This window comes from Dermacentor albipictus, chromosome 3 (assembly GCF_038994185.2).
Source record: "Dermacentor albipictus isolate Rhodes 1998 colony chromosome 3, USDA_Dalb.pri_finalv2, whole genome shotgun sequence".
Classification (NCBI taxonomy): Eukaryota; Metazoa; Arthropoda; class Arachnida; order Ixodida; family Ixodidae; genus Dermacentor; species Dermacentor albipictus.
Genome location: NC_091823.1, coordinates 3,583,143 through 3,607,164, shown reverse-complemented (window position 1 = coordinate 3,607,164; position 24,022 = coordinate 3,583,143). Strand labels below are relative to the sequence as shown.

Here is a 24,022-nt window from a genome sequence, read left to right as displayed (position 1 = left end):
ATCAGCATGCGCCGCTGACACGTATTTGTTTAATTAGATTCACCGGCCATGCCTCTTGTGAATCGGCAGTGGCTGCGGCTGACGTCACAAGATAAGGACTATAAAAGCAACACTAACCTTTAATAAAGCGTTCGTTCTTTGGCAACTGCTTCTCGAGTTACTTCAGTGGCGACGAGGCTGCCCACCACCGGGCCGTGCCTGCTCCATGGCGGCTCACGACGAAACGGAAGACAGTTGGGACGCCTACCAGGTGCGTCTGCAGTCTTACTTTGAAGCCTACAATATCGTCGACTCGAAGAAACGACGAGCCCTGCTCACGGCAGCCTTAAGCACGGCAACAGTCGGCATAATAACGGTACGGTGCGCGCCGGCGAAGATTCAGGACCTTACCTATGAGAAGCTGCTTGAACTGCTGGCAGAACACTTTGCGCCACAGGGCAACGAAATAGCGGAGTCTTACAAGTTCTTCACCAGATGCCAGCGTCCCGACGAGTCAACGAAGGACTTCATTGTGGAAATTCAGAAGAAGGCCTGCAGTTGCAACTTTGGCGAAGCGCGGGACAGGATGCTACGAGACAGACTTGTTTGTGGTCTACGTGATGCCGGCGTTCGTCGGAAGCTTTTGGCCAGACCTTCGCTGACGCTGAAAGAAGCCGAAGATATAGCGTTAGCAGCAGAGATGGCAGCTCTCAACGTTGATCACATGGAGAGCACACAGGATTATGGCGACGTCCATGCCGTGAGGAGCAAGGTGCAAGGTCAACCGTATTACCACAAGACTCATCCGAGCACTTCTCGACCAAGCGAAGACGTCGTTTGCCCGTGCTGTGGTAGCACTAAGCACAAGGCAGCAAAGTGCAAGTTTCGCCGGGCGGAGTGTTTTCGCTGCCGACGTAAAGGGCACCTAGCTAAGATGTGTGTATGGAAACAAGGGGTGGCCCTTTGTAAGGAGCATTCTTCAGAGAGCGACGGCAACGAACTTTGTCTAATGAGTTTGTACACTACGTCGGTAAACTTCGTCAAGCCTGTAGTTCGCACCCTCTGCTGGAGCGGAATTCCGCTGACAATGCAAGTGGACACCGGATCGCCTGTCTCCATCATTACGTGGAAAACATACTGCAAGCATCGGCATGCCTGGCCTGCGATCCGCGAGACGTCCTTGAAGTTGTCGTGCTTTCTTGGCAAGCTGCCCGTGAGGGGTCAGCTGAAACTTCCGGTCTCGTACGCGGGAAAGACCCTAGATGCAACTCTAACCGTACTGCAATGTGATGGCCCGAACTTGTGCGGGCGAGATGTCATCAGCGCATTTGAGCGTAGCGGAAGGCCCGTCTTCAGCATTCTCGGCGAGGAAACCTCCGGTGAGCAAAATGTCCCTGACAGTACTTTGGTTAGCGCACTCTTAGAGGAGTTCGGCGATTTGTTTACGCCAGGTCTAGGGCTAATTGATGGCCCCGCAGTCCATTTACGGTTGCGGGAAAATGCGTTGCCGCGGTTCTGCAAAGCACGTTCTGTGCCGTATGCAATGCGGGAGCAAGTGTCAAATGAAATAGACAGGCTTGTTAAGCATGGCATTCTCTCGCCTGTCGACAGTGCGGAGTGGGCCACACCTTTGGTTCCCGTTATCAAAAAGAATGGTTCCATTCGGTTGTGTGGTGATTTTAAGGTGACCGCAAATGCTGCATGTGTCACGGAGCAGTACCCATTGCCAAAAATAAGGGATATCTTTGCAAACCTAAACGGTGGTGAAGTATTCAGCACCATCGACTTGAAGGATGCTTACAGTCAGCTGCCGCTTGACGAGGAAACGAAGAAGATATTGGTTGTAAACACTCCGAAAGGCCTGTTTTGCTTTAATAGGCTTCCTTTTGGTGTAGCCTCTGCTCCTGCGATTTTTCAGAGACGTATGGACGGCATCCTGCAAGGCATTCCGGGCATTCAAGTATATTTGGACGATGTGGTAGTCGCGGAGAAACGCGGCAACTGTGAGACGCTGCGTGAAGTTTTCAGACGTTTCCGGCAACATGGTGTGAAGCTGAATCCGCAGAAGTGCAAGTTCCAACAAGCAGAAGTTGAATTTCTGGGACATCGTATAAATACGAACGGATTGTTACCTAAGATGGACAACATTGCTGCAATAATGGAAATGCCGAAGCCAACCGGTGTTGCGGAACTACGGGCGTTTTTGGGCTTCGTGACCTACTACCACTCATTTCTGGGAAACTTGGCTACTGTTCTAGAGCCACTGCATGAACTTCTAAGAAAGAACACACGCTGGCAATGGGGAGCTAGACAAGATAACGCGTTCCGAGCAACAAAGCGGCTGCTAGAGGAAGCTAAGTTCTTGGCGCACTACGATCCAAGTAAGCCGCTTATCTTGGAAACCGATGCGTCGTCGTGTGGCGTCGGCGCAGTGCTATATCACAGAGTAAATGGGCAAGATCGACCAATTGGGTTCCGGTCGCGAACGCTTTCAGCTGCTGAGCGTAATTACGCGCAAATTGAAAGAGAGGCATTGGCAGTTGTCTTCGGGGTTACAAAGTTCCGGGAATATCTGCTCGGGAATCATTTCACGCTTGTGACAGATCACAAACCTCTTCTGAGCCTTTTCAGCCCCGACAAGCCCGTTCCCGCCATGGCCGCTGCCCGGATTCAGCGTTGGTCCCTCTTGCTGAGCGCCTACAACTACAAAATTCAGTTCAAGCCAGGAAAGACGTTGATTCCTGCAGACACCCTCAGCCGTTTACCGGTGCGGCAGGAGCATAACAACACTAAGGCTGCAGAAGATGACGCTCGTGAGTACGTTCTTCTGACCGATCACCTCAATACCTGTCCTCTGTCGGCGAGTGACTTGGCTAAAATGACTGTTGACGACAGCGACCTCGCGCAAGTGCGCAATTACATTCTGAATGGCTGGCCACGGTACTTGCAACCGGCTCAGGAGCCGTTGCGCGTGTACATGCACAGGAAAGACGAACTGATGTACAGCCATGGAATTGTGTACTGGGGCCATCGAGCGGTTATTCCAACAAGTGCGCGGCAGTCAATGCTGCGTATGCTGCATGATGCACATCAAGGGATAACGGCTATGAAAAACTTGGCACGTTCTGTTTTCTGGTACCCAGAGCTCGATCGGGACATTGAGAAGCTGGTCAACGCGTGTCCAACATGCATAGAATGGGGCAGCATGCCTCCTGCCCGACAACCCGTGCCTTGGCCGGACACAGAGGAGCCATGGTCTAGGGTCCATGTCGATTTTGCGGGTCCTGTGGAAGGTAACATGTTGTTGATCGTGGTTGATTCCCATACGAAATGGATCGAGGTTACCGCCATGAAGACCGCAAGTTCGGCAAAGACAATTGAAGCACTGCAGACTATGTTCAGCCGGTTCGGTTTGCCGAGGACCCTGGTAACGGACAACGGGCCGCAGTTTACTAGTGAAGAGTTCAGGGCATTTATGAAGCGCAATGGCATCGCTCATTTGCGGACAGCTCCCTACAAACCGCAGTCTAATGGCCTGGCGGAAAGAGCAGTACGGACTGTCAAACAGGGGTTAAACAAAAACACACGCGGCAGTTTGCAAGCTCGGCTGGACCACATTCTTTCGCATTATCGGCGCACTCCCTTGACAAATAGGCAAACCCCAGCTTCTATGCTTCTCGGATATCAGCCACGTTCTTTATTGCACAACGTCGTGTCACGACCATTCCCTTCTGCAGGTGCGTGCAACAGGGGCCCACCGCTGAGCAAAGACGTCTGGTTCAAGAACTACGGAGTGGGTGACAAATGGAAACCAGGCTCGTTAGAGTCCACCGAAGGCTCGCGAATGGCAACGGTAAAGACAGCAGATGGGGAGCAACATCGCCGCCACCTCGACCAGCTAAAAACCAGGAGGACCAGCGTGGGAGAAGCGATGGAACCCGAGGCCCCCATGCAAGCACCAACGACTAAAGGCAGTCAGAACGCAGCGGCAGACTCGCAGTCTCAAGGACACGACAGCAGTCGCAGTCAGGCTCAAGTAGGCACCGACATTCGAACGCCGTCAGACGGGCGGGCCGAAGCCGAGGTTGCTACCAGCGAGCCGCAAGTGACTGACCGGGCTGAAGTGACACTGCGTAGGTCGAAGCGGAAGCCCCGGCCCCCGGACCGCTTCACTCCTTAAGGGGGGAGAATTGTTGTGAATCAGCATGCGCCGCTGACACGTATTTGTTTAATTAGATTCACCGGCCATGCCTCTTGTGAATCGGCAGTGGCTGCGGCTGACGTCACAAGATAAGGACTATAAAAGCAACACTAACCTTTAATAAAGCGTTCGTTCTTTGGCAACTGCTTCTCGAGTTACTTCACATTGTTTCTGGCTCTGTGAGAAAAAATGCTTTCGTTCGTCTACCTCGACAACTCCGATGTAGAGACGTGCTAAATGTCTCAAAGTTGATGCACTACTGGAAATGATTGCTCGAGAATATTGCCCCTGAATGCAACTTGCCTTTGCTTTTCATGTGCTATCATGGCTTATAGTAAGTTATAGTCATCCAGAGAATGTGTTTGGCAAGCATATCTTGCATGGGTAAGTAACTGTGCTCATGAAATGTGGCTTGTGCATTGAGGTGCAGTTCACACGCTTGGTACGTGTTGGCAGGTCTGCATTGCACTTGCCGGCTATGGCATGATGTACGCTTGTGCTCTGAAAGTTGGGACAGGAAAGATGTGTTCGGCCTTCCTCTACGCAGCGTTGTGTACTGCACAGCCATCGCTCATTTTCGAGTAAGTGTTCTAGCACCTGATTGCCGTGCAACGCGTAGACATTGTTGCAACAGCTCAAAAAATGTGCTCAACGAGAAAGACACCCATCAACTTGTAAATGTTGAGCGAGTGATGCGCCTTGGTGCAACTGAGAGATCAGCAGTCGTGAACAGCAGGTTCTGAAACTTTTACCATATTCAGACCACTGCCGCTCATCGCCAGGTACATGCATTGTCTGCATAGGTGCTATTTAAAGGCTGCTATTAAGAAAATAAGACTTACCAGCTATGCAGCTTTGCCAAGATTACATAGATAGTATATGCTAAGCATTTATAGGCAATTTAGCCCGTCTGAAATTCATTGCAGTTGGCCTTTAAGGTGGTGGTACTATGTCAGCCATCTTGCGAGTAGTTCATATTCGCCCACCAGGCGGCGCCACTCAGTCATGACTGAAGAAATGCTCTTTGCCGATGCAGCACAGCGTTATCGCTCGGCGCAGGACACACCTGCATGTATCAGAAGTTTCTCCAATGTTACTGATGCTTCTATCCATTGTCTGTTGTCACCGACGCTCATGAAATCTGATTGTATGAGCGACGCGAATTGTCTAGTGCTTTCTGGAAGACACGCAGGCAGCAGGGATTACTCTGGAACCTTTGATGACTCATGTATAAAACCCGACGCGCTTCGCCGCTGATCAGATTTTGACGATCGCCGAACGTGTTTGCCGCTATCGTTGTGCTTCGAGTACAACTTGCTTTTGTGGGCACAGGTTCGCCCAATAAAGTCCGTTTCGTCATTCACAGTTTTGCAACTGTTTTCTTTACCGTCACTCCTACGTGACAATAGGGGTGCAATCTTGTACGCGTTCCAAACTCGAACGGAGGCGGTCCGTTCTTTCCGTCGCGAAATTGGCGGTCCGGTCCGTTGCGTTCGTCCGATAGCAGACAACATGGAATGATTGACAGCAGATATCACTTCACAATTGACGTCATGGCGTTCGACACCGTTCAAACTGACCAAGCGTGTGCAGCTCGGTGGAACGGACCGCCTCCGTTCTATTTTGGAACGCGTACAAGATCGCACCCTAGGAATACAACTGAACAGTAGTATGACAAAATCCTTCTGACCATGAAGTTACTGTAGGTTGCCTTTGCAGTGCCAGTTGATTAGTGTCTATTAGGAATCTCAGTAGCGTGAAGGAACACGACACAAAGAAAAGCAGGGTAGTCTGTCGACCTCAGTGTCCCCCGCGACAATGAGACATGCCCGGAAAGACGAATTCGTCCGTGTCCTGTGTTCTTTTTCTCCTTTCCCTGTCTTTGCGGCTGTCTTCCTGACCGTCCCGACGCACTTGCCACGTGTAGAGGACAAGGCGTGGATTTTATTCGTGGTTGTGAAAAGAAAAGGCAGAGGGTAGTCTTGCTGGCCTGACAATGTGGATGGCTGACAGCTTAACATCGGCCAGCAGGAGGATAGGGTAAATAGTAGACAGGAGGGAAACCGATAACTCAGCGCACTCTCGCATTGCGTGGCCAGCACTGTCTTGTTCCGTGCGACATGCAGGCCGTGGGCAAAAGCGCGCACGTGTGCTTTCATCTGTCGTTCATGAGCGGATGCTGTTCTCGTACACGTAGAAAATTTGAAAGTATCCCATCAAAAAGGCGCATTCTTGTTGAGCAAATTTCACTATTACTGCTTTCTTCATATTTTTTTTTATGTGAAGGCTTTGCTAAAGCAGGCGTTTGTCTCTCTATTGATATGTGATGTATGTAATGTTTTCACTCTATTATATTCCTAACTTACTTCATGGACGTGAAAACTCGCTACAATAAATTGCGGTACAGAAAAACGACGATAACGGATGCACATAACAATGTTCTTTGTCACACTTTCTCGACACGTATGGTATTGGGCAAAACAACACATGAACAGGAAACTATAGCTAATAAGGCTGTATTTCAGATCCCGTCATTATTTACATGTTTCGAGGAGGGGAGTATGAGCTGCGCAACTATGAAATAGCGTGAAAAAACACAAATAGACGGGGCATTCTCAATAATGCTAGCCACGAGGCTCCCTTTTCATCTTTCTCGTCCGTTGATTTTGGGACCCTCATCTACATTCTACATGTACTAAACTGATGTTTATTATGTATTCATCATTATCAGCATATGAGGTGCTCTTTTTTGTGCGCTTCGTCACATGTTCTCTCCTTGATGTTACTTATTATGACAATGCAACATGCAGAACTTCTTGCAATAAGTTCGCGCTCGACTGTTAGTGAAGTATTAGAATACTTCACTAACAGTCAGGCGTCACTTAGTCATATCATACTTCACTAAAACGATCAGGCGTCACTTAGTCAAGCCCTTAAAGCTGTAGAAGTCTGGGCTGCAAAAAGTAAAATGAAAATTAACGAATCTAAATCAGTCATGCTCAGAGTTACAAACAAAACAAAGCATGTTATTGAGTGTAATTATGAGATGAACTCAACAATTCTTACCGAAGCTGAAACGATAAAATACCTAGGTTTAACAATTTCGAAAGACTTTAAGTTGGAAATCACACATAGACAGAATTTGTGGTGCTGCAGAAAAAAAGTTATGGTTCCTTCGCCGAAAATTACAGCTAGCAACGACACCCGTCAAACTACTTGCATATTTAACTTACATTAGACCAACGTTAGAGTATGCCAGTGTCATTTGGGATCCGTTTCAATCCGGAATTATAAACCGCATTGAGAAGATACAGAGAAAATCTGCAAGGTTGATTCTTTCCCGGTATTATCGTACTGACTCTGTTTCCGAAATGCTTCGATTGCTTGATTTGCCTCCACTGGCTCAACGGCGGAAGTTAGCTAGACTTAAATTTGTTTTTTTGTTATCAAAAGGCCACTTCAATATTGAAGCTATGCCCTATCTTGCTCCCAGGCAGGCTAGAAACGTCAGATCAAGCAATGATTGCATGTTCTCAATTCCAAAAGCATATCTAGACATGTACGCTTATTCATTTTTTCCGCGAACGATTAAGGAATGGAACAGTTTGCCGGCGTCTGTTTTGCAGTCGAGTAGCATTAAAATCTTTGAGGAACACGTTACAAACCTTTTATGAAATTTAATCTTAGTGCTGCCGTGCAAACATTGTCACACTATTCTAGAAATACATACAATAGTCTTTCTTTTATGCTGCTTCCAATATCACTGTCACAATGTTAGAAACATGTATTTCTTAGCCAAACTATTGTATTTGTATTTCATTATTTGTTTTGCATTGTATTTCCAACATTCATTGCTTCATGTCCTATTTACGTTTGTAAAGTGTTTACATTTTTTACGCTATGTGCAAACCAGCTGTACCCACCCTGTTACGGCCAAGACGGCCAACAGTATTTGAAAATAATAATAAATAATAATATATTGAACGGCGAAATTGCACATCAGATTTGAATAGCCTGCCGAAACATGTCGTAATCGATAAATACAATCTCTGCGGCATTCGTTTGTCGGAACGCTTGACTGTTGGTGAGTTTTCTTTAGAAGGTAGCATTTTAGGGCCGCCAACTTCCATATAATTACAAATCGTCTGTTAGGTTCGGTTATAATCACAAATCAAGTCATAGGGCATGTGTGATCCCCACTTCAGCAGTGGAATAGCATACTCAGGTCGCTTATGTTTATTTACAACTTCAAGTTAACAGGGTCCTTTATTTGCCATGTATGCCCAGAACATGAAATCGCCTTTCTGAATTGAAAGTCATGGTGCATTTATAAACATAGTAGCTAGGTAACATTGTACGATAAGAAATTGTGCTAATGTGTGCTTGCACTGTTAAATGTTGTATAATCACTGAGCCTGTCATATTATTATGTTAATTATACTTGTATTCGGTTCTTCTTTTGTTTGTCCACCTACATATATATTAGCACTCATTCATTTCTAGCAACATTTTTTTTTTTCTTTCTTGATAATACTGCATTAGAGGGAACTGTGTTATGTGTGGGTTGATTGACCGGTTGCCTTCACCCAAAAAAGATCACGTTCTCATGACGCCTTTGGCAGAAAGGATGTGCCACATCCGCTGCCAAGGTCTGTGAGTGGTGGCGCTGGCTGACACTCCCAGGGTTATTTCATTTATTAAGCACAAGTAATTTCCCCTGCATTGTCTTTAGTGTCAGTGTTTGTAGATGTCACTTAACCTTGAATGTTATTCTGAACCAACCAGCGAGAAATGAATTGCTGTGATTCATTGCAAGAAACGTACATATTTCTGCACTGTTAACCTGAGCATGCTAAGAACTCTCGTGACTGCTGCTCCTGGTGCTGCAGGTGAGTGCCACCGATCGGGACACTGGCAACAATGCTCGGCTGACATTTCGGCTGACAGCGAGCAGCGAGTTTGGCATTTTCCCGAACAGTGGCCTGCTGTACCTCCGTGAGCCACTAGACCGGGAATCCTGCGATTTGTACTGGCTCTCAGTCGTGGTTGTGGACAATGGCAGCCCGGCCATGTCAGCCACAGCCAGTGTGGAAGTACATGTCCTTGACGCGAATGACAATGCACCCGAGTTCAGCACCAGTGCCTTGGAGCTGATTGTGCCGGAAAATGTGCCAGCAGGCCACCTGGTTGGTCGAGTACAGGCTCGTGACCAGGACACTGGCAGCAATGCTGTGCTTCGCTACAGCCTGCTGCATGCCAACAGCAGCAGCTTTAAGATCGACCCAGCTACTGGTGAGTGCGCTGTGTAGTCCGTAGAATTATGCTTGCTCATCCTCAAGCAGTCAAGATTTTCACCACAGAGGGCTATATGAAATGAGTTATACCAGGGATGCTACAGCTAGGCTGCTTGTGCCTAAGTGCTGCTACATTTGCGACTTGCTGTGCCAAGCTATGCCAAAACCGTAACGAAGGGTTTGTGCTCAGGCCAGCTTTATCAAAAGTGGCAGCAATGTGACTAACCTAGTTTAGAAATGATTAACAGTCGTTGTACCAAAAATGTAATTGAAGCCAACGTTACGACAAGAGGACTTGTCTTCATCAAGGCAACGACTGCATTCCTTCGCAGCATTTATCCACACAAAGCTCACTGCCCCCCATACTCGGTAATGGTTGAAGGGGTGATAAAATCTGTGAAGTATGTAGCAGTCACTATAGCTCCTTGCTTGGCCCATATTTTCGATAAGGTGACCTCATTAGCTATTTTCCTGCAAAGAATGAAAATGACTAAAGTATCTGTTGTATTTCAAGGGTGGTGACAAATATTTTCTTAGTAATAATTAGGGATGTGCAGTTTAACTACTCCGATATCGCTGGATCAAATCGAATGGTTAACGGTCGAATAAGTTGATTTGCAAATTGAATATCTACTATTTGATTTTTCGAGTATTCTGTATATTCGATGTAGAGACCTGCGACATGTGCTGCAAAATGAGCGCCGAGCGCACCACGGGTGGGCCGCCCTCCCAGCAGACGTGTGTGGGAAAGCAGGCACCTTTTTTTCTCTCTTCCCATGCGGGGAGCCAGATGGCCTTCTTCACGGTGACACAACCCTTTTGCAAACTGGTTGCAGTGCTCTCAATCATATTGCAGTGCTCTCAGTCGTGGTTTGTGTGAAAGAACTGTGTGCGCAGACCGTGGTAAAGTGAACAGCTACGGCTCTAGGCATCAGCTTCATAGTGCATCAGCACTTTTGGCGGTGGCGCACAGAAAGGAAGCACCGTTGAACCTGATAAGCAATAGGCTGGATGCACGTTTGAGAGCGCTGCAATATGATACCGCATGAGTGCAGTCAGGTGGTTTTATTCCATATTTCATGGACTTTCTTTAAAAGCCGAAAAAGAAAGAACCGCACATACGTTGCCACAAAAAATTGGATCGGACGTTTCTGAACCCCCTTTACCATAACACGAAATGCACTTGGCCCTAAAGTGAATATTAAAAATTTTGCATAATTCATCTTGGTTAATTAACTAATTAAGCGGAATATAAAAAGTACTATAAGGAGCGCCACATGACAGGAAACCATATGCCGTTGGTTTCATTCAACTGTGGTTAACAACTTTTTTAAAATTCTTGGCACAAGTTACATAGAACACCCTGTATATGGAAAAGGCAAAACAGATTTATTGTGCGACAAATTTCAAGTGGCTGGAGTGAAATACCTGCTTTCATTTTCATTACACTGTAAGTTTTGTCATAGTTACTTGTGATGAAGCGCACTGCTCTATTTTCAATTTATTCTAGCATACAAACTAAATAATTTTAGTATGAGGATCATACTGATGAAGTAAATTCTAACTGTGGGCAAACAAAAATCTGATATGCCAATTTACAAACTGTAGAAGGGGATTTATGCAAGTTCTTTCGGAGATAATCCAGAGCTTTTTAGGCTTTTATCCAGGTAGCTGTTATTTGTGTACTCCAGGAAAGATTTGTTGCAAGTTCAATGCCAAGGTACTTCTAGAACAATGTCAGAAGGACAATGGTGTTATTTACAGTCGACGACCGATCGTTCGGACTCCACAGGGAACGTAAGTAAATCCAAACTATTGATTGTCCGAAAAAATGAATGTATCCAAAAACGATTATTTTATTTACGTGTTAAGGCCCCTGTGCAAAGAAGAAGTGGTCGATTCATTGCTGCACACATTTCCGCTATGTGCAACAAGTCCACCTGTATTTCTGCCAGTTTTGTGTTGTCTCTGTATGCCGATGGCAAGGACTGCAAAGGCTTGAGTTAGATCCTCAAGTGAAGGCTCTGGACACAGCCGCCTGAATCGATGCGCCTGCCATGCATGCTGATCCAGGTGGATGTGCTCCGAAGCACACAGCACATCATCATCATCCGAATTATAGTCACAGTATCTTGCTCCATTGTTTCGTCATCCTTCAGTTCTGCACGCAACGACACCGCACTGTTAATGTCTGAAAATTCTTCAAATGTAACAGCAGCAGGAGTTTGCACACTGCAGCCTAGCAGGTCATCAATGATGTCTACATTTGAGCTCATTGTGGCAGGCGGCAGTTCAGGCTCTTGAGTTGCGAAGCCGGGCTCATTCGGACTGCAAAGGCACCGTTGGTGTCATTTGATGCGGCCTGTCAATAACTTAACGAGAAAGACTTCTTGAAGCCAGCAGAGCGTTGTCTGGTACACATACTAAACAAACAAACAAGCACAGAATGGTGGGACACTGTCCAGAAAGCAAATTCAACAGACAGAGCGGGCCATGCGTGGTGGTGCCAGAATAGATGTGATGATCGCGATGTTGGTGCAACCTCACAATTCAGACAAAGCCTTCAAGATTGGCATTTGCAGCTAAATCTCTGAGGCATAGTGGTTCGACCAAGGCAAGGCCTTAGAGATTACCATCTAGTGTGTAATCTCTGAGGCCATACTTGGTGTCCCAAATCTCTGAGGCCGTACTTGACGTCTCGTCGAGGTTGCCAGAGCAGATAATGGCGGCAGAGCGCCGGCGTACACTACAGCCATGGACAGAGTCCTAATAATCGAATGTAGAACTGGCGGCTGCCCGAAATATCGGTTGTATTTACACATTAAGTCTATGGGGCCATTAGTGGTGCCGCGAAGCTGTCCGGGTTATTGGTGTCCGATTTATCGGTTGGGGACTGTATGATGTAAAAAAAAGCTAGATGTTTTCGCGAGAAAAGAATAATTTTACAGTTGTCTAAGTTTAGGGTCATCTGCCATGTAATGCACCAGAAACTGACAAGGTTAAGGATCGACATTTGGGCAAGTTGGTACTGGTTAAAGATCTTGAAGGTGCAGCGCAATATGACGAAGACAGAAGGCAGGAACACACAAGACAGCGCTCATGTGATGGACAGCGCTGTCCTGTGTGTTCCTGCCTTCTGTCTTCGTCATATTGCGCTGCCTCTTCAAGATGACATGGTTAAGGTCATTATGTAATAATAATAAATGGTCATCGGGGGTTATCGTATGGTATATAATGCAATTGTCTGCAAAAAACCTTAAAAGCATAGTTGTAGCTAGTGAGGTAGAAAGATGGGCGAGTTGGAAAGGGTGCATACTTATTAACCAGCGCGTAAACAATGGAAGACACAGGGGAACGTGGCAAATTGTTTGTTATTCTGAAAGGCTGTTATAGTGAAAGCCTCAAAATTAACCATTCAACCAATCAGATATCCATCAGTTCATAATTTGTCACCATATGAACTATCCATGAAAACATCGCTCTTGGCTGTTGTTTCTGCCGCCAAGCACCACGGCAGCACTGGAGTGGCGCGCGCAAAAGAGATGCTGACGCTGAGAAAACCACCGACAAAGAAGCTCTATGTCCCCTATAAAGCATATGTTTCTTTTTGTTTGTTCTTAAGGTTCCTTGCCATGGACACCCACTGCAACCGTCTTGTCTCGCTTGAGGTGGATACCTGAACTATTTCAAAGTGCAAGCACTTGTAGACGACACCATCCAGAAAATGTGACCTTGTGGCATCTCCACGAGTGCAAAGGTTACATTTCTCCATGCGTGTGGCTGGTATGGCTGCAGAAAGAAGCACAAAGGAAAAAAGAGGCATGCGTAGAAAGAAGGGCGAAGGAATAACGAGATGCGCCTCTCTCGCTAGGCGACACTAGTCTGGGCGACACCTGCGCTCGCAAGACCTGATGCGTCATGGCCTCCTCAATAGAAATAAGAACGTTCCCCTCCCACCCTCCGGCATTTTTCTCCTCCTATGAACCTTTTCATCGTGCGAGGAGGAAAGGGTGCACAGCGAGCCTTTCCTCATCTCCGGCTTGTGCGATCTGGCGCAGCACTGCTTTAAAAGTATTGCTGTTGCATGCTGCGGAACGATTTCGAGTTGTTTTAGATCGTACTTTGTGTAATTTATGCAATGTCTGTTCATATAATGTCGTCAGGGAAGCCTTTCAGTGCATCGGTAACTACACACGCGGAAATATCTCTTCAGGGCGCATACATGTGACACGCATTATCAGCCACAGTGTGTGTATCTGTTTGCGTATATTATTATATAATAACTATTTTGCATATATTGGTTATAATTCTTGAAGAGAGCCGGTGTCTCTGCATTACCAGCATGACATGGTAAATCTGCTCCCTATCTGATCGCTTGGCGTTGGGTCTAAAACATAAGAGCGCATGCTCGTGTACGGTCAACCTAAGGCAGCCACAAAACATCTGAGCGGCAGGCGCTATTAAATCTTTGTGATACACTGGTATTGTTTTCACGCATTTCAAGTCTAGTGGGCTTGAAATCACTATATGTCTGCACTAGCCTCCTGCATGAGGCTGATGGTGCTGCTCAACACAGCGATCATTGCGGTTGGTGAACCAGCATTATACATTTATAAGCTATTGGCTTCGGTATTCCCTTTTTGCCCTGCAAAGCCATAATATATGAGAGGGATTGATGCGATGGCTATTTTTGCGGACAAAATTTCCGTAATACGTGTGAGTGCGTCGTAGAGAACAGAACGAACACAACTGGGAAAATAAATTCGATTATCATCCTCTTTCTCAAAAAAGGAGAAAATAAGCTAATGCCGCAATACGACCTTGCATATTCATGCCTCACGATGTTTATAGATGTATAAAGATTGATGCCGTATGCTTGGACAATGCGCTATATAGAAGATATCTGTAGAAGATATATAAGATATCTGTAATCCAGCACCTACCACTGCTTAGGACGCTCGCACAGTTCGTAAACGGTCGCTTTGCTGGACAAGCTTAATTCACACTGTAAGGTGTGCTGTTATTACTAACTAAAACAATCTTATTTGTGGGGGGGAACCTCATCCACCAAACCAAGTAGTCGTGCAATGTAATCTGCCGCTAACAGTTTGAACGCTTGTCAAAGTATAACAGCACAGCTCCTATCTTAGCAGAACGGTACCCACACTGTTACAATCGTTGCGTAAGTCTTATTGCTCCTAAACCACAGCTTAGAACTAGATAATAATACTGCAATAAGGTCACATTAGTGAATGGAACATTCAGAAATACACAATTGGTCTTCGAGGCTGATGGTAGGCTCAAATATGCGCGTGCACACTGCGCTGTGTGCTCCATCTGCCTCAACGCCAGCAGAAAGTCTGGCCATACCAACTTGAACCACTTCAGTATGTCTCACAGAACCATTTACCATATGCAAGACGCATGTCACACTACATAGACCGCACGAGCCCGAAAACAATCGCCAGCAACTACTGCGGAGCGTATACCTGCCATGCAGAACGGAGCGCTCGCCCCAGCGAGCATGCTGATTGCTCATAGATGGCGCCACTGCGTAGCAATATGGTGGTGCCCATGAAAAAATGGTCTATACCATCTCAGGTCTTTCGAACCCATGCGCTGCAGTGTCTGCTTTCTGCGTCATGTCGTCTGCTAGCCTACTGTTCCAGCTGCTGTAAGGGATAGATGGAAATAATATAAGAATCATTTCGGAATATTAGTTTGTAGTACTGAGTCATTGTTAACATGATATGGAAATTAAGTAACGATCATTCTGAAACGTTTCGTATTGTGAAGTTCGTAATACTGAAATATTTTTACATTGAAGCTATAAGCAGTTAGCTGGGGATTTCCGAAAAGTTTGTTAATGTGGTGTTTGTAGAAATGATGTTTCACTGTATTCGGTATTTGCATGTCCCTACTTGCAAACCCTTGAATTTGGAAAACGAGATGGAAGGGCCCTTAAAACTATTAAAAATAAATGTGCTCCTTGAATTTCTTTAAAACGTGGGTTGGGGGCGACCTTTGAACATTCAAAGTAACAAACTTTGCATAGTGGCTATGCCGTGTACACTGTCTGTCGGGAAACAATCCTAGATATGTATTTTCTTTTGAGAATGTCGCTAAACGATTGCAAAGTGAAGTGTCCACAGCCACCAACAACATGCTTGTTTAAATAACCATTGCCATTGCGGAGCTAGACAAAGCCAGATCAAACGACCAAGCTGTGCCACCATTTTGTTGTGTTGCTAGTTGGTTTATGCCACAGCCATCATGGTTCCATTTTCGATCCCTAGGCTCTAGAATTGCTACGCGGAAAGTAAGTTTCAGCCATTTGGCATTAACACGGCGACTATCTTTGGCTGTAGTTGGACACTATTAACCATCATGCCAGAAGGCGATTGATATTACTACAATGGGAAAGTCAGCTTAGAAAAGTGGCCTGAAATGTAAAAAGGAGATTTCATAATTTATCAGTGTATATGTAAGCTTCATTCCCCCCTCCTTGAATTTTGACTTTCAGCATCCTTGAAATCCTTGAATTCTCCTTGAATTTAGAGTCAAATGTTCCGCATGAATCCTGGATGTTACACTTAATGTATCCCCCATTTCTACTCAATGTGAGCTCGGCGTCATGTACACTTATTTAAAGACTCTGGTAAACATTCAAACATTACAGATAATGGTGGTATGACACTCTGGAAGACTTGAATAAGTAATTTACTACAAAGGTGGTAATTAACTTACACAGATTTAACATTTATTGTTTGACACTCACAAGATGCTTTCTACTTCAATGAAATAGAAACAATGTACCCCTTATAGTTCACCAAGAAAACTGGGGAAACCAACTACATGTCTCGCAAAAGCACAAAATCTGGGAGAAAACAATTATTCAGTAATTATTTTCAAACCACAATATAGCCTACATGCTTCAAACTATTGCTACACGTGTCCCATAAATATGGCCCCTATTTCCTTTAAATGTTATGTCTCTGCTGTTGTTGCTTCTCTCGGGAGCGGGGAAACATTTTGAACATTTCACAATGCCCCTAAACAGGCTATAGACAAGGGTTTAGCAGTTTTCATTTATTCGCTAATTAACCTAGACATTTCATAATTTGCCTGCACATTGTCCCTAACATGTGCCATATTCCTCAATCTATAAACCGTGTTGTGAGTGATCTATTTTTCTTTTTGAGAAAAAACGTGACAATGTGCGTATAAAGTCCTTGAGCACTTTTAGTTTCACTGATAGCTTCCTTGTAAAAAGCAGTGAGGCTTTCTTGCCATGCATTGCACGAACCATGAGCTTCACTTCATCAGCATTGGGACAGCAATGAGTGCTAGAGGTGTGTGTGCCCCACATGAGTGCCGTATGAAGATGGTGCAACAGTGCTGCTAGTGTTGACATTGCTGCTACTGTGTGTAGGTGATGTGCACAGCCTGGCCACCCTGGATCGTGAGGCCCAGGCCAGTTACGAGCTGCTGGTACAAGCTCAAGACCAGGGCACACCTGCACTCTCGAGCACAGCACGGCTGCGGATTCTGGTGGCCGACGAGAATGACAATGCACCAATCTTTGTGGAACCCCTGGACCGTTTGCTGAGTGTGCGTGAGCATCAGCCTGCTGGTAGTGAGCTGGTGCAAGTGCGTGCTGTGGATGCTGATGATGGGCCCAACGGTCAGGTCATCTACGAGATTGTTCCAGGTTTGGCCTCTCCTCTTATTGGAGCCCACTGATGTCTTAATCAGAAAAATCACTTTGAAACCACACAGCTATGGCTATCATGTGCCCACTTGTGTACAATGTCATCCAGTGAGGGGAGCATTGTTTCGTTCTGGTTGGCTTGAACAAGTGTCTTCCTGCATTTTTGTTTTCAATGACCAGTTCAATTGAAATGCATTTCTGGTTATTACTGTGGCAGATATACATATACAGTTAAACCTGGGTGTAGCAAACCTCGTAGCGAATTCCTGGATTTAACAAATTTTTTCCATTCCCCAACGCCACCCCATAGAAGCTGATGTATTTCTGACCTCTACGTAACAAATGCATTGTGGCAATTGACCTTGTTGTAACAAATTTTCAACGCTCATCATTTACCGTATTTACACGATTGTAAGTTGACCCCCCCATATCGCGTGACAGGAAATAAAAAAAAAAGAGCATACCCGAGGGCGCATTCGATAACAAAAATTTTTTAGTAGCTGACATGGTCACTGGACTACTCGTCTTCACTAGTGCTGCCATCGTCATCGTTGCCACGGTCCCACACGGCATCGTTGTCCCGCGAAATTTCACATTTGGCAAACGACCGTACCACGACATCTTGCGGAACAGCAGCCCACGCCGAATGCACCCAACCACACGCAGCCGTCAGGGAGGCTCTTTTGACAGGTCCAGTTGGCATAATTTCGCGGTCTTCTGCCGACAGCCATTCGTTGTACTCACGGCGGAGCAGGTCCTTAAAAGGCGAAGATCTGGGCTTGTTTCATGACCATGTCGCACTTCACTAGCGAGGACCGATCGCGCATTTCAGCAACGTACGCCGCAAGCTTAGCCTACAGCTCTGGAAAGCATCAGACTTCGGCACGTGGGAAATTCCTCACTTGCCGTCACAGGTGAAAATTTCGCTTCGCTGCAGTCGCCACTCTCGCACCACCCATTCAGAAACATCGAACTTGCAGCCTGCTGTGCAGTGATTTGTTTCTTCGGCGTAAAGGATGGCAGTCCTCTTGAATGCTGCTGTGAACGAGTGCCGAATGATTACCAAGCCTGGAGCAATCATGAGGAGTGAGGAAGCATAGAAGTAGCACGTAGCCGGCAGTCAAGTGGAACCCGTCAAACCAATGCCTTTCGTCCAACTATAGAGAAAGCTAAGCGCAACAGGCAAAGAGAAACCCGCAAGCGGTGTCTGCTCTTCCATAACTACCGATGTTCCCCGCAAGTGCCGCCGTTCTGAAGGTGCCGCCCCCGAATGGAACAGTGGTGCTTCCATCAACTATTGACACCCCCTCATGAGTGTTGTGTGCACTGTAAAACTCCTTAAAATGTTGAAAAACCCTTCCAAAAAGTGAGTAAACACGTGGGATAGCGAAAAGCTACGGGTAGGGCCATAGAGCAAACATAAAATTCTAACTATGCTGTAGCTCCTGTTGGTCTCGCTTTTTTGGCGGTGCCATGTTTTGGTTTCGATTGTAAGTCGACCCCCCCCCTCCCCCTTCAGATTTTCATATTTAGAAATAGTGGTCGACTTACAATCGTGTAAATATGATATTATTGTTAGCAGTAGCTCAACTGAAAAGTCTGGTAAATAATGCGTAACTTTTGTAATTCATAAATAAGGCAAGCGGCCGATCATGAGGGGAACGCATGTGATTGCAGCGAGCCAGAGCAATTGATCCAGTGTGCCATGATGATGATGATGATGAAAGTCGCTAGCTTTCCTAGCGCTGCTCTGTGACAAGCGGATCAGCCTCTGCATTTTTCACTTATGCATGGTGACACCAGGTATCACTACTGTGCCTACCTGTTTCAGTTTTCTTTAGGCTTATGTGCACTGGCATGGACAGTGCCTTCTCTAACTAGATGTCTGCGACGTCGCTTCCTTTTCCATTGGAGGCTCCCTGCCTCATTTGCAAGCCAGAACAACAGAGCGGCGCTCACAACCCTACCGTGGGAGTCACGCGACCCTCGTCAGTGCAGCTTGCTGTCGACAGGCCAAGTCGGTAGCTTCCGCGCTCGTGGCTAGCGCAGGAGGCCCTGGTCTAAGGGTGCTTGTGTTCATCAAAAACTGTCAAAACACTGGGCACGATAACTGGCTTCAGCAGCCACTCCGTAAGTCTTTCCTGAAGTCCATAGTGTGAAGTTCTAACTGCACACTACAGGGCACTACAGGGTAACTTGATGGCACTTAATCCTTACCCAAAATCGCCAAAGCCACTGGTCACGCAAACTGCTGTTGGAAGGTATCTCATGAAGACATGCCTGAGTCCCTTTTTTCTCTGACTAGATGAGCATTGTGGCATGCAGCAATGGCACATTACTGTGCAAAACGTACTGTGGTAAGCTGAATGAACGAAGAAATAGCATGAATTTTGTGTGCTTACGCATGCATCACAACATGTGGTCATCATCTGCTCGAGTTTTACCAGTGGCGCGGCAGCAGCGGCGCAGCCAGCGCAGCCTCCAGTGTGTTACGAGCTTCCTCCATGAGGCAGCTCCAGTGGCCATACCAAGAGGACAGGTGTAAAATGGAGAGGGAAAGGCAGGCGTCTAGTTAGAGGAGGCACTGGCATGACACGGTGGTGGAGCTGTGTGAACATGACAGTGGACACGATGTGAGTGTTAACTTCTGCAGTGTATCGCGCACTTCTCACAGTGTTTGTTGACTTCGGAAATGAGTTTGGCGAGGAAGCGCAAAGTTTTGTCCGAGGACAAGCTATCAATTGTTAATGCGGTAGCCGAGGGCGAGAAAGAGGATGTTGCTGCTCGGTTCAACATCCCAGCCAGCAACCTGCCGACTATCTTGAATGCAAAAGAAAGCATTCGCAGTGCAGTGGAGTCCATAATGAGTTCGAAGGAAAAAAAAGGATCAAATTGTCGTTAAGCTGATGTGGACTAAGCCATGCTTACGTGGTTTTTGGATACACGGGCATAAATGAATGAACCAGGGAACATAAACTAAATCGAATGAAAGATGGCATGAAACATTGGCAGCGAACTGCAACCACGCTTTCGTGAGATTAAGATTCTTGGTAGGAGCAGAAATCAAACAGCATGTGAGCTAATAGAAGCTTATGATATAAAAAAGAAAGGTTCAAGTTGCATTAGTGATACATCTGTCTTGCTCTACAAATCGGAAATGAGATTGTTTGACCGCTGGATAACCTAGGTTCGTGAACAGTTAGCGTATGCATGTATGTGTATGTATTTCTGGGTTACCACCGAAACTAAATCAGTTGGAAATGCTGCCCGTGTTGTCTTCTGTGTGTCTTCCTCTTTTGTATGTGTTTTAACTTGCAGCAAAAAACATGTCTTTTAGCAAGCACCAACTAGGCCAACAAGCGGTTCTGTTGTAACACCACTCTTATTACCTATGAGGACATATCATCAGTGAGAGTGATCGGCTTCTTCTCATCAAAATGTGTCAGCACTTGGTTAGACACTAGTAGCTGCTTCACATGGTCAAACGCCATCTGTTGTGGGTTTCCCCACAGCCAGGGCACCTTCTTATCCAACAAACGGTGCAGGAGTTCTGCAATAGTGGCTTTGTGTGACAGAAAGGCATGATAGAAATTTAGAAAACCCAGGAATGACTGCAGCTCAGCTTTGTTTTGAAGGCCGCGGTGCCTTAAAAGGCCCCTCACCTGGCCATTTTGAGCTGACAAGCACATAGCATACAAGGCGTGATAATGATCGTGTTTGCAAAGAATTACATCGCTACGTGCCACAGAGAGGTCTGAAATTTCAATCTGAACACCATTTTCTCTTTCCCTCAGGGCGACCGCACTACAAGCCGGACAGTGACATACTCGTGTCCCTACGCCTACGTACTCATGTCCGCAGTGTGACATTGCTCGTGGTGACACGTCACTTCTAGAATTATTCAAGGGATCCTCTGTTATTTCTGTGATCTGTTGCTTAAATTGACGAATTGAAGTTTAAAGAAATAATAATACATACAAACGGAATGCCTGCATGTTTTTTGTTTTACTTCGCGCCGAAGCAAGAGAGATGTACTTCTGCTTCGTCTGCCTTTTCCTATGGTCGTGCAGTTACATGTGCGTGTTCCAGCGCTTTATCATGCTCTGCGACCCACTTGTTCTGCCTCAGTATTCGTGTAGCGCTGAATTACACTGCTAGTCATGTGTCCTTGTGCACTGCGCGAAAAATCATGCACTGTGTGAAATGAGACAATCACAACAACTTGTGCAGCGCCGTCAGCAGAAGTGTGCAGCGGCGGAAAAAAAAAAGCGAGAAAAAAAATGAAGGCGGGGCCCATGACATATGCATCATGCGATCCTTGAGGTCCGGTATGGGAGAGTGCAGGGAAGGAATTTTGCTTGCGAAGGCTTGACAGGCCGAGTGGAGAGAGTGTCATGCTTGGCAGCGGAGCTTGCCTGCTGAAATCATGGGTTCGCGGCACTGAAATATTTCTATCGACTATTAATGAGCAAATTTGAAATTTTTTTTTTTGGCAGAACAATTCCTAGAAGTGCATAGCAACTTCCAGCTTATAACGAAAATTTACTATGGGGCCTTGTGAGGGGCCCTTTAACATTGGCTTGCATCTTGGCTGGTGTCGGGTGGATTCCTTCCACATTGACTCAGAAACCTAGAAATTGCACTTCAGTCACTCCTAGCTGACATTTTTCTTTTTTGACCTCAAGCCTAGCATCTTGGAAACGTTGGAGGACCTCTAGAAGCTGACTAAGCAATTCTTGGTGCGAGGCTCCCGAAATTAGGACATCGTCAAAATACGAAATAATGCCTAGTTATTCGCACAGTAGCTTCTCTAATAAACTTTGGAAGATGCCAGGTGCCCCGCTGACCCCGAATTGTGACCAGCAGAAGTGGAGAGCACCCCGATGAATCACAATGGTCCATGCGTCTACAGATTCATCTGTCACTGGAAACTGCTGGTAGGCCTGTGCCAAATCTAGCTTTACAAAAACAGCTCCACCAGGAATGCATGCCAGCAGATGGCTGACCACTGGCACCAGATATGAGTGCTGCTGCAAGGCTTTGTTGATTGTGCTTTTGTAGTCTGCACAGATACGGACGTCCCCATTTACCTTCAGTTGAGCAGCAATAGGGGTTTCCCAACAAGCGTGATCAACTGGCTCTGGGCGCCTTGTTGTAACAGTTTGTATAGCTCGGCATCAATTTTAGGTCGAAGCGCTAAAGGAACCCTTCTTGCTTTCAGGCGGATAGCTACAACTGCAGGATTATGTGCAAACTGCATGAGTGGTCCCTTGTAGCAGCCCAGTGTTCCATAGAACACAGAGGCAAAGTCTCTGAATATGTTATTGAGTGAGAATTGTAGCTGGTCGATATGTTGCACCCCTGTGATATCGATACCGAGCGCCGGAAACCACTCCAGCCCGAGAAAGCTTGGGTGCTTGCACTTAACAATGACAAGGCAGAGTGGGCCGTCAAAATTTTTGAACTGCACTTGGACGGTAGCAATCCCACGCACATCGATATGTTTGGATTGATAGTTCCTCATGATGATGTCAAGTGGTTGCGGCTTTGGGACACAACCCTTTGGAAAAATACATCCGGCGGTGGCGTAGGAGATGATTAAAAAAGTTGATCCCGAGTCCACTTCCATCTGACACTGTGCACCTTCGATTCTGACTCCCCCATCCTCATGTAGTTTCTACTTGGCGGGTTGAGGCATATTGTTGATAGCAATCATCGCCAAGTCATCGCAGTAAGAGATGTTTGTTCGAGGAGTGGTCTTGAAACTGTGCGTCCGGCCTTCAGCTTCGGAATTTTGACATGGGTCAGGCTGGCTCTGAGACCGGCAGACCTTAGCAGTGTGCCTGGTTTTTCCATGTCCCCAGCACTGCGCATCATGGAACTGACACAGGCGGTGTTTATGTGGGCCCCACAGCTGGCGCAGAAGCTGCTCACCAGTCTCTCCGTGTCCCGTCACTGACCGGGACTCGCATGTAACTGAAGAACATCTTTGGAGGAATCTTGCTCGCCGTCATCGACCATCTTCCTTCCTTGGTGCACTGGCTCAAATCGCGGTGTGTTTGTGCTTTGGAGTGTAGGTACGCTGGTTTTTCGGGCAATGGCCACCAAGGGAGCACTTCCTTAAGAGCTCTGGTCACTACATATTTTAATTTGCACACTTTCTACAAGAACTTTACACCCCTCAAATTGTGCATTCTGTGTAAACTTTTCAGAACTGCCTGTTTGGGTACATGTAACTTATAAAAGCACTTTTGTCACTGTTCTGGTGGGCTACCTGTATTAAACAAGTGGACTGCTCTGCTGGAGAAAATGGCCCATGTTCCATGTGTGATGCATGTTAAATTAAGATAGATTTGTTTTGTGGAAGGTGAGCTTAGCCATCTTGTTGGAGTTTGATGAGCATTCTGTCGGTAAGAGGATTGGCATGATGGCACTGCAGGCAGCGGTCAGCAACGAGATGGGCGTATGGCCTTTGCCGTGGATGCACACACTGGCCGACTGACCACACGGCTGGTGCTCGACCGCGAGAGCCAGGAGGAGTTCTCACTGGTGCTGGTGGCACACGATGGGGGCCTGCCACAGCGTGAGGCTCGGCTGGCACTGCTGGTGCGTGTGCTGGGCCTTCACCAGCCACCTGGAGTGGCTGCTGGTGGCTCCACCCGCAGGATGCACGTCCGTGAGGGAGTGGCTGCAGGCACTGTGTTGGGCTCCCTGGCACCACACCCAGCAGGGGCCACCTTTTGCCTCTTGGGGGATCCACATGTCTTTGATGTTGGTGAGCTGTACTTTCATACACAAAGATTGGAGGATACTTAAGCTTCGACTGGTGGAACGCAA

At 46.6% G+C, this 24,022-nt stretch overlaps 2 protein-coding genes across 5 annotated transcripts in view; both read left to right on the top strand.

Annotated features, from left to right (window-relative positions):
* ds (dachsous cadherin-related 1) overlaps positions 1-24,022 on the top strand; it is a 169,245-nt gene that overhangs the window by 41,334 nt on the left and 103,889 nt on the right. For all 4 annotated transcript variants that reach the window (XM_070534964.1, XM_070534961.1, XM_070534962.1 and 1 more), the window contains 3 exons: positions 9,070-9,472; positions 16,907-17,185; positions 23,625-23,960. In XM_070534964.1, the coding sequence (XP_070391065.1) occupies positions 9,070-9,472; positions 16,907-17,185; positions 23,625-23,960 (1,018 nt within the window). The remainder of the gene's footprint in view (positions 1-9,069; positions 9,473-16,906; positions 17,186-23,624; positions 23,961-24,022) is intronic.
* On the top strand, positions 206-4,323 carry LOC139057066 (uncharacterized). The gene is made up of 2 exons (XM_070534857.1): positions 206-2,792; positions 3,717-4,323. Exons 1-2 carry the CDS (start codon positions 206-208, stop codon positions 4,157-4,159), a joined length of 3,030 nt encoding a protein of 1,009 aa, XP_070390958.1. The 3' UTR covers positions 4,160-4,323.